Source organism: Macrosteles quadrilineatus, unplaced genomic scaffold, assembly GCF_028750875.1.
Source record: "Macrosteles quadrilineatus isolate MER2022 unplaced genomic scaffold, UCM_ALF_1.0 Scaffold_1__1_contigs__length_201487025, whole genome shotgun sequence".
NCBI classification, from domain to species: Eukaryota; Metazoa; Arthropoda; class Insecta; order Hemiptera; family Cicadellidae; genus Macrosteles; species Macrosteles quadrilineatus.
Window position 1 is genome coordinate 840,734 of NW_026542594.1, and position 12,005 is coordinate 852,738.

The 12,005-nt window shown below is 37.4% G+C and overlaps 1 protein-coding gene across 3 annotated transcripts in view; it reads right to left on the minus strand.

The window, feature by feature from the left end:
- LOC128983417 (peroxiredoxin-1-like) overlaps window positions 1-12,005 on the minus strand; it is a 72,310-nt gene that overhangs the window by 20,180 nt on the left and 40,125 nt on the right. For 2 of the 3 annotated variants that reach the window (XM_054402721.1, XM_054402704.1), the window contains one exon: window positions 11,877-11,982. In XM_054402721.1, coding sequence (XP_054258696.1) covers window positions 11,877-11,982 — 106 coding nt within the window. Of the gene's footprint in view, window positions 1-11,027; window positions 11,225-11,876; window positions 11,983-12,005 lie in introns of those variants that run through there. The other variant, XM_054402712.1, reaches the window with a different exon arrangement.

Consider the following 12,005-nt stretch of genomic DNA (forward strand, 5'->3'; position numbering starts at 1 on the left):
TTTGCTAAAGGTTAAAACCAGCTGTTAGTTAACTAGAGTATATTTTGTACCTAGGGCCGAAAATGAGCTCTTTCCTACAGTCACCCGACAAAGTTGGCTTCCTTGTATTGTTTATAGTACAGAAAGCTGCTAATTGCTGCATATTTATACTTTGCCGTACGGTTTATACTTTGTCGTACGGTTTATACTTTGCCGCACATCAGGATTCCAACGAAACAACGTGGTTCTATTAAGCACGTAATCCGTGTACGCTTGGAAATAGGTTGGCAACACTTAAAGATAATAATACTATGAGCAGCTGATTGACTATTATAACTACGATTTAACCTGTCATTTCGTGTTTATAGTTTCGGTATTTCTGAACTTTCTGGACTTTTCTTTTAAACGTTTTTAAAACATTCCTACGATCTTAATAAACAAGAAAATACCTTTAAAGCATTTTTTTTAGGCGCGGAAACCACTTCAAATTACAAAAGCATACGGAACTATATTCTCAAAACGCGGAGCACATTTCTTGCCGAGGAAAAACAGTGGAGTGATACGGACCGCGGGTACTACTTTCTTTAGGGCACCATTTGTGTTGCCAGCTGAACCTAAAAACATGTTGTATAGTGTTTGAAAGGCTAATTATTTATATGCTTTATAGTGACTGTAGGAAAAATGTAATGTGTAACACGAGTGAAAAAGGCCTTTGCTGCACTCGAGATCATTCCGCACGAGCCTGCGGCTAATAAATAATTTGCATATTTTGTTTTTTATAGTGTCCATCAACTTATACATACATTTTTTGTATGATAATTGCTATTGTGAAAGCGTTAAAATTAAGTAAATAATAATACATACTCTGAATGGTGTCACTCTATCATGTACGTAAAGAAAAAATTACGCATATAGTTAAGAGGCAGTATACATATTCAACAGCTACATGTGGGTCAAACGAAAAAAGTGTTAATGGGTTTTTTTTTATTACAATATGTAACAATGAATGTGATCCTAGAAATCTCCAAATGATTAGCTAGAAAAGGTTGCTAGTGACTGGCGACCTTTTAAGAAACCAATTACGGTTGTATATGACGTTCTAGAAATAATTATTTGATTTACTTATGTCATAAATTACATAGGCCCTAATATTTGTCATAGTATTAAAATTATTTTATGTAGTTTACTGTATTTGTATTCGTGGGGACTACTCACTATTCACTACAGCACTATTCAACTCAACTACTTGATGCCAAAACAGATTAACAGAATCATATTATACTGTAGTATCAAAAATATTTCAAGTATTGCAACCATTGCAACTGTCGGCTACTCTTACCATTTGAAAACTAAGACTAACAATAGTCGCAGATAGCTCAGAGGTAAGGCATGAGGCTCATAAGTCGGAGGACCCAGGATCGAGACCCATCCAGGTCAACAAAATTTTATCTAGTTTTTTCAAAATTTGTTTTTATGAACTATTTAATCAATTTACTCAACTGATAATTGTGCTTTTCATACTAAATCTTTATTATTTTGTGTTTTTATGTTTAGGCCCCATGGGATGTTTGGAAGTGATATTAAATACATTTTTTATTTAAATATTATTCACTAAAATATATTATTGGAACATATTTTTTGATATTTAATAGATTCAAAAACATATTTTTTATATATTTAATATATTTTAAATATTATATAAAATTGACATGAATATGCACTTGATATATATAAAATAGATTTTAAATATATTTATTCATATATATTTAATATATATTTTTGCTACTAGGGGAGCAAAATGTTAACATTGTCTCACTCCAGATTTGCAACATGAAGGCACGAAATAGTGAGCGCGTAACATGCAGACAAGGTCGTATGCGCACGAAATACGTTGGCAGCACTGGCTGTAAATCAGCTGGTCAGCTGTTGTACTGTGGTATCATTAAATGTCATATTAAAAGTTCACTTCTGTGTAAAAATATGTCACGTTTCTTTACCAATTTATTTGTTTTATGGTAACTGTAGGAAAAATATAATGTGCAACTCGAGTGCAAAGTGCAATTGCCTCACTCGAGAAACTTCCTCACTCGCCCACGGCTCGTGAGTAAGTATTTCTCTCGAGTGAGTCAATTGCTCCCTTTGCTCACTAGTTGCACAAATAACTATTGCCAACTTCGTCGAGAACTAGAAACGACTGATTGCTGCAAAACCCTTTTGGCCAGTGGTATGTACGCTATTTTTCACCACACTAGTAAAACCTCGCTAATCCGACCTCCGATGGTCCGACTGTGTCCAAGAAAAATGCCTAGAAAACTTTATAAATTGTGTTTTTTTTAGTCTAATGTGTTGAAATTCGTTGTATATTTAACCATTTCTGCCCATTATTAATATTAAGTAGGATCCCACATTGTTTTAAAAAATCACAGTTCATTTGACAAAAATAGATTGGTAGCAAAACAACGGAATGTCGATCAAAGTTTCAAGGTCAAGCTATCCGATTGTACTGACAATAGTCTGCTCCTTAGGCCTACACATGACACATCTGTCTGCTGTGCGCTTGCTATGTCACAACATTTTGTGATTGGGTATTTGGTAATCATGACAACTTTAGTAGCCTCTGATTGGGTGATTAGTAACCATGGCAACTTCTCGAATGGGTGGATGAAGAGAAACTGAAAAAAGAATAGAAGAGCAAAGAGAAAGAATAAGCGATTTTTTAATGTCATTGTTATCTTTATTGGTGTACAATTTTACGACTGTTGTTATGCTATAAGTAGGCTACTATTATTTTATCTAACCCGCCATGTTAAACTTCCCTATCCCACGTGTGATGTATACAACTTCTTTACTTCACGAGTGAAGTAAAGTTTAAAAACCTCACTCGGTGAGGTAATGAAACCCATTTAAATAACATTGAGTGCACAACTTAAAAAAATTCCGCTTCTATTCTCCCTGTTTGTCAATGATGTTGTGGATGTACTTGACTCCAACTGTCTCCTGTGTCCAGACGACTTGAAGATTTTTAGAACTGTTCGCTCTAGTGAGGACTGCCTTCGACTTCAGCAATGTCTTCGGCGTGTTGAAGATTGGTGCACCGATAACTGCATGAGGCTCAACGTTAAAAAGTGTGTGGTGGTTACATATAGTAGAGCTAGAAGGCCTGTGGATTATAATTACTCCCTAAGCAACCTGCCCCTCGCTAGAAGTGACAACATTCGAGATCTGGGTGTTGTACTGTCTGCGGATCTGAGTTTCTCACGCCATATTGAGGAAATTTATTCTAAGGCCACCAGGATATTGGGACTCATCATGAGATCCTCTAGATGTGGTCTGAGTATAGAGGCGCTTCGCACACTGTACATTTCTTTGGTGAGGTCAAGACTTGAGTATTGTAGCTCTATATGGTCACCCCACCAACAGTGCTACATTGATCGTCTGGAGAGCGTCCAGTGCCGATTTCTACGTCTTATTGGGTGTAGGATGGGTTACATGTACCGGGATGTACCTACCCAGGACATCAGAAGGTTTCTTGGACTTGATACCCTGGCCAAGAGGAGGGAAATCAGTGATGCCATGTTCCTGTTTAAGATACTAAATAAACGAATCAACTGTCCTGATCTGCTTGCGCTGATTGACCTGCATGTTTCCCCACCTAGATCCACTCGTTCCAATGTGCTGTTTGCTCGCCAACACTGCTCCACGAACTATGAACTTTATAGCCCTCTTCCTAGACTGCATCGACTCGGCAATCGGCTCTGTCACTATGTGGACTTCTTTGACTGCTGTCCACGGGTTGTCAAGAGGATTGCGTCTTCGGTTCTTGAGGAACAGTAATCTCGTTCTGCTGTGATTTAATTGTACAGGTCTTGTGTAATAATTTAATTCTTTGTCAATGCTTCCTTATCAATGCTCCCTAGTCATTATTGCCGTCTGTCACTAGTTTATTGATATTGCTTGTACTATTGATGTAGTATTATCTCTCTTGTTATCTCGTTGCATGTTTTCTTGTAGTATTTTATCGACTGTTATTGTTTCCAAATTTCTATCTATTGTTATGCTTGCTATTCAACTAGTTTTAGCGAATTTCCCATATAGGGAATAAGCTATTACCGTAGTACTCATGGTAAGACCTGGACGCGGGATCGATTTTTTTTTTCGTTTCGAGGTCCCTAGAGACCAAAAACACCATCCGTTCAAATTCATATATATATATATATATATATATATATATATATATGTGTGTGTCCGTTAGCACGATAACTCAAGCAAAAATGATCCGATTTTGATGAAATTTGGTACAAACGTGTAAACCTACGTTTATTCGAACGAGTTCGCGATCCAGCATGATCGGACCATGGGAACGGGGGTTTACGGGGGGTTTTATGGGGTAAAAATAGGTTTTTCGCATTTTTAACCCAAAAAACATAAAATTTAGCAATTTCTTTCCAAACCATTTTGTAGAGCTTAAAAAAACAAATAATTTAGTATATTGAAGCGTTATTATGCGCCTAATGGTTACGGAGAAAATTCCAAAAAATTGTAAATTTAAAATTCCCATGTTATTCTTATGGAGAATAAGTAAACTGTTGTAGTTTGCTTGTTTATGAACATATTTTGATCAAATTTGAAAAATGTTTTTATTTCTTACTAACTATTAACATAAAAAAACAGTTTTACCTCCCTGATGCAGCAAACCTAAGTACTTGTTAAACTAATTCTATTTAAATCGGGAATAAATGTTATATTTTTAAGTAGACATTTTAGTGTAAATCAAATGGAAATTCGCTTAGTCTGCAGGTTTGCTGCGGCGGGGGTATTTCTTTTTCTATTAGCATGTAATGTTAGTATTGATTTGATGTATGTATTATCTTTCTGTTATCTAGTCGCATGTTTTCTTGTAGTATTATCGATTGTTATTGTTACCAATTCTATCCATTGTTATGCTTGCTATTTAACCAGTTTTTTTTTCCATTAGCATGTGATGTTAGTCCCTATCTGCCTTTCAATAAATCCTACAAAAAAAAAAGTAAAAGAGCATGAGAAAAGGCAGAAGGGAAGAAAATTTAATTAGGATCTTCCAATATTGTATCTGATCAGCATGTCAACCCTGTAAAAATGGTGTTATACCGTATACAAATAAATAAATAAATAAATAAAATATACCTCTATGGAGCCAACGACCTTCAACCATTGACTAGACGACTAGACAATGGTTCAACGCTAGAAATCAGCTGTGCGCTTGAATTTTATTGTTACAGAATGTTCCTAACGTAGCTTTTGTTTGTAAAAGAACGTTACTGTTAGAATATGAGTGAAATGGATAATGAAAAATATTGTACGTAGCTCCCTGTATATTGTCGGGTTAGGTTAAATCTTGTACGTTACACGTTACGCAAGAGCGTTTTTACATCACTTAGGTGAATTATGCAACTCGCTTCCGCTCGTTGCACAACATTCACCTGCGTGATGTAAAAACACTCTTACTACACTTGTAATGTAAATAGCTATTATACTTTTTTTATGCGTCATCTAATGTTTTTATCGACATTCTTCTGTCCTGAAACAGCGTAGCAGTAGCCTACGACTAGCAGTAGCTTACTAGACTTTACTTAAATCTTGACTTTTAGACTTTGCTTAGAACAATAGTTCTGTTCTTTATTTTTCTGTACAATGTTTGGCAATTTGTTTGTTTGAGTAAAAGTTTGAAAAAGCTGTGATTTTAAAGTTACAGTTTTTATTACTGTACCAAGGCTAATGACATATAACATAATTATAATGATTGCGCAATAGCCTACAAATTGCATTTTTATGATGTAATATGCAAATTATCACATAAAAGTCCTTTTATACAGTTAGTATTAGGCGTTGTTTATGAGTTGGAAATAACTGTTTTATGTCATGTTGGATTAACCAATCATGTTGGATTAACCAATCATGTTGGATTGGTTATCATGGTCTGTTCAAAATACAGTTTTACTACGTTTTTATGTCAATAAACACGTTCCTCTGATAATCAGACCTTTTTGCTGTTTCGACCATCCTCCCGGTCCCGTAGGTGACAGATTAGCGATGTTCTATTGTACTATAAATTGAGAAAATATATACAATAACAGTCAACACAACTACCAACTTTAAGGTTATGTAAAGAAATATTATGAAGAATCAGCGACAATAATAATGTGTAAATAGTCACTAGGCAGCGGTGACAATAAAACAAGTCTATTAAAATGCATTTTATGTATACTACTTGTGTATTTAATATACATTAAGGTTTTAAGCAAATAAGCTAACAGCTGATTTTCGCCCCTAGCGCCATAAAAACCTGCTCGGCCCCAAAATAACGACGACAGCTGGCCTTTCCGCCCTTGACAGTAATACGTAGCTTTCAGCCTCCAGTTAATGTTTGTAAAGCGTCTACAAACATCTTAGTGTGGTGAAAACAAATTATTTTGAACTAAACAAACTTAAAATTTTAAGAGTCAGCTAATAGACTTAAAAAAATATTTTGATAAAGGTAGACTTTTATATAGATCATCCTTATCCTCTTACCAGACGAATAGAAGCATAATTAATTATGAAGATAAACATAGTACAGTAGGAATCTTTTTAACTAGCAGCTCTAGCGGTTAAAGTATGGTGGACTATTTTTGACAAACTTCTTTGTCTATAGTGTAACCATGTGATCGTGCTTGTCAAATTTTAAGGTTAAATCAAAACAAACAAATTGTCATATTCTTGGAACAGACAACATCTACCATTGACGACAGTTAATGTGAGAACTTACAATTGAAACATAAATCATTACTAACAACAACAACCCAATAGTTTATCTTGTATCTATCTCAGTTACATAAACTGCATTACTCTTATATCAAAATCATTGGCAGTATTATTTTACAAGTACTGTAACAATATTTCGATATTTGCTTGGTTCTGGTTGGTTAGTTATTTTTAAATAATCACACCACCAAGTATGGACCATAAATAAACACCATTCCCCTCGCCTGCATGTACTCCAACGCTCACGGTGGAAGAAGACCCTGTGCCCTGGGTGATAGGAATTTCCGCACAGTTCTCACCGCTCGGGCTCTTCCTTGCTAGTTAGATACAAGTATATTTCCGCCCCAACATACTTGAGCTGATAGAGCACGGTCCCTTAAATGAGTTTCCTCTGTACCTTACTTCTCTGTACCTTACCGTAGTAGTACAGTAGTGTTCCTAAGCAACAGGGTAAGAAGAATACTAGTTGGCAGTGAAACAAAATTACGCCAAATAAACATCAATATAAAACAGTAGGGATGGACGGGTCCCGAAATTTCGGGAATTTTTCGGGAAAAAAATATTCCCGATTATCGGGACGGGATTACATTTGACTCGGGAATTTTTCGGGACGGGATTTGGTCCGATCGTCGGCGATTTTTCCGCTTCGCGAGTGCCAATAACGCCGTTATTGCGAGCGATAGGTCCGCGAACGCAGGAGACGAAGTCATACCGACGATCGCGCCGTGACCGCGGAGTCCTACCGACGATCGCGCCGTGACCGCGAGTCATACCGACGATAACCCCGTGACCGCGGAGCCATACCGACGATCGTGCCGTGACCGCGAGTCATACCGACGATCGCGCTGTGACCGCGGAGTCCTACCGACGATCGCGCCGTGACCGCGAGTCATACCGACAATAACCCCGTGACCGCGGAGCCATACCGACGATCGTGCCGTGACCGCGAGTCATACCGACGATCGCGCCGTGACCGCGAGTCATACCGACGATCGAGCCGTGATCGCGAGTCATACCGACGATCTTGCCGTGACCGCGAGTCATACCGACGATAATCCCGTGACCGCGGAGTCATACCGACGATCGCGCCATGACCGCGAGTCATGACGACGATCGCGCCGTGACCGCGAGTCATGACGACGATCGCGCCGTGACCGCGAGTCATGACGACGATCGCGCCGTGACCGCGAGTCATGACGACGATCGCGCCGTGACCGCGAGTCATGACGACGATCGCGCCATGACCGCGGAGTCATGCTGACGATCGAGCCGTGATCGCGAGTCATACCGACGATCATGCCGTGACCGCGAGTCATACCGACGATAACCCCGTGACCGCGAGTCATACTGACGATAACCCCGTGACCGCGGAGTCATACCGACGATCGCGCCGTGACCGCGAGTCATACCGACGATCGCGACGTGATCGCGAGTCATGACGACGATCGCGCCGTGACTGTGAGCCATACAGACGATCACCCCGTGATCCGCGAGTTACAAGTTACTATAGGTACCTGTAAATTGTTACCCATTTTTTGTTTTTATAGATCAGTGCCACAAATGGTAAAAATTGATTTCGTATGTCTTTTTGGTAACTGCAATACAGTACGTTCTTTTCATGCACAGAAAAAAATCCCGTCTCGTCCCGTCCCGAAAATTGGGAAGGAAATAAAAATCCCGTCCCGTCCCGTCCCGAACTAAAAATTCAATCCCGTCCATCCCTATAAAACAGGTGTGCTGTATAATTTGACTATGATACTGAGGGAGATGTATAATAGGTGTATCTTTGGCCAGTGATCATTTGCATGAGACAACTCCTTTTGAAATTTAAATCAATGACTAACTATGATACAATCAAACATCAAAAACATGAATTATATGGACATTGAACATTCAATTCCAATCTTTAAAAGCCATGCTCTGGCGGAGTTATACAAACATAAAGCTACATATATTGATTTCCAATCTTACATATTGTCAACAATGACTATGACTATTATAAGTAACAATTAATTGGCACAAAGCAATAATATTTTGGACGTGTAAGCTATTATTAGACACAATTTTCATTGAAAAACTTGTGTAAAAGAACATATAATGCATTTAATACTGGATTATAATGCTTAGTTAATTTAACCCACTGATGATGACTGACGTGCTTAGCCCGTCACCGCATTTTGCGGCAAGATATCCTTACTGCTAGCCGACCAGGGCTCAAGTAGTTTATGGAATCTAATCTACGAGCACTAGTGTTATTGTGTGCTTATGTGGCAATCGACCCGTTTGGCCAACGGTGGCAAGGTAGCTCAGTTGGTTAAGGCTTCGCACTGACGAGTGTAGAGTTAAACCCTAACAACGTAGAATGTATACCGTACATGTGCAATCCATACTGAACTTACTAATGAGTGGTTAAAATAAACTGTATCCGGCTTGAGTAGAAATTGACGGCATTACTGGCTTTAATAAGGATCGCACAAAACACCTTTTTTTGCTTTTTTTACACTAGACTCTTCTTAAGGCACTTGTTTAAAAAGACATACTCCATTATGTTAATACCCCATAAGCTGCAAAATAAATTTTAGACGTGTTTTGATAGGAGGTTTGCACTTCACAATAAATGTGTTGGAAATATTTAAGAATGTTATCTTTTAGAAAAAGTTAACATTATGTTAAATTAGTGTATGAGGGCCGTCGAGAACCTAAACTCAGAATGCTTCCAGCTACAGTAACGTTACTATCACATTTCTCGTACTCCGTCTGCAATGGAGTGTTGAATTGAGTGCTGCCATTGCACTTTCCCGCCACTTGTGAGGTGATCTCTGAGATCAGATTTTGGTTTGCAAAAATTCACACGGAAATTAAAATATATCGCCAGGTTTAGGATTTTTAGGGAATGGGAGTAATGAGTGAAGACCAACAAAAATAGTGGTGGCCAAGTTGTTTTTTTTTTTTTTTTTGACAATTTTATGAAACAATCTCGGAGAAAATGTTCTATGAATTTCTCAATTGTGAATTGGTAGAAAACAAATAGAGGAAATAGATTTGAAACAGTGCTGGAACTGTAACTACCATTCTACCTCTAAAGAAGTCTCTGAAAGGGGCGAAATATTAGTTAAAATGTGTTACTTTATTGTGTTCTTTTAACTTCCTGGTACTCTTTCTTGAGAGTTAGTTGTGTATCCTCCCTTAATTCCTTTTCTTTAAGTTCTTAAAACCAAGTTGACTTTTCCCTTCATAAATTACAATTGTGAATCGGCAATTCTCACAGATATTGGTTATTGACTTCACCTACCAGTCAATAGCCACTAGACTAGGTGTAACACTGCTGTTATGATCGTAAACTGATATTTTTTTATGATCGTTTCTGATATTTTAAAGTTAATGCACCACTGTCTCACTCAGCCACTTCACTTCTTTGCCGTAAGCTTCACAAATCTGGTGATAGATTTCAATTCACTTTTCACTTTTCGCCAATAAAAACTGATCACAGAAAACAACTGCAATGATAGTGCAAATTTCAACACTGCACTGCAGATAAAAAGACACACACACTTCTGTAGCTGGATGATTAGTGTGTGTAGAAATATGTCGATGCTAGGATGGCGGGATAACACAGCCCCAAGTGGTGACATCTGTTACTTTCTAGATGGCCCTGCGATTGTATGTATGGGTTGTGTTTTACTTGCACTGTATATTTGTCATTGGTAGTGTGGCGAAAGTACCATACCATTGACTTTTGGACAATGAAGTAGACATGACCAGCTATCTCCAATTCTTTATTTTAAAATAATATAGTTGGGTGAGCCAGTTAAAGATTGCACTAGTGTCTAAAAATCCTATTTTCTACCTTATTGGTTGTCACTGAAATAGTTGAGGTGATATAAAGCAGAAGTTGAAAAAGTTCAAAGCTCTAAGAAAACAGAAAGCAGTCAAAAGGAGGTACGGGCCTTCTCTTTGGTATTACAGCTTAATGTCAACTATAACAGACCAAGAGATTGTACAATCGTTTTGAAATCCCTCAGAAAACTGATATTATATACTCGACTTGTTTGGTAACATGGTGGGCAGTGTGTGGGAAACACCCGATATGTCAGGTTGGTTGTTGGGTCCATCATCAGGTCAGGTACGGCGAGCTGTTCGATAGTGTGAGGGGGCTCTTAAACTCTTTTTTTTAACAATAGTATTGAGTAATTGACATCTTAAATCTTTTCACATTAAATATCTCTAGATGAAAATACGAAGGGGTGGATTGTAAATTAAAAACTGAGTTGGCTACAACTTAACTTTATTTTGTGGTTCAAAGTGGGCCTACAAAGAAAATCTAGGTTTAAGTACAAAATAATAAATACTTCATCATTCATAACATAATAAATTAATTACTTGTTAACTTTTTCAAAATATTCTTTTGAGCCATCAGGAGAAGGCTTTATGGTAGGAGATTCTGGTTTCCAATTGGCAGGGCAAACTGTAAAAAAGCAAAATCGCCTCCGTTACTAATCATGCAAAACATAAAAAAAAAACTGTATCAAACATTTAAATTATAATACTAGATTCATTTTAGAGTGCCAACTGTACATTAAATAACATTTTGTGGCTACCATCTTAAAATTATGTGACTAGATGCTTTCTCTGTATTGTCCTGTTTGATGATTTGGTTTATATTTAGATATAATAGATCTAGCAATTCTTGTAGTAGTAACCTGTTTAAAGGCTTAACAAACAATATGGTCGCAAAAAATATTACAATAATTTGTACAAAATGATATCTAACGTGGCTGATACAGTAAAAAAACCATACATATTGTTGAATATACAACACATTTTCATAACCAATATTTGAACATTCAATATTGATAGTGGGGAAAACATGTCACATAAATCATTATTTAGAGGAGAGTGGTATTTTAATAGTAGTAGTAGGTTTTTTGAGTAGTTACTAAGATGTAAATTAAGTTGAAATTAGAGTAGGCCTATCATGACATCAGCACAAATATATTTGAAGAACCAACAACCAACAGAATCTCTAACTAACTACTATAGGCCTACATAAATTAATTAGGTAGTGATCATTCAAACAAATCAAACTACACAAACACACAAGCTGCAATGAGGCTTACCTTCACCATGTTTGTCTGTGAACTGGAAAGCTTTCACCAGCCTAAGGACTTCGTCTACACTGCGACCAACGGGCAAGTCATTCACTGTTATCTGTCGCACTACCCCCTGCAATTGAATCATGCAAGTTA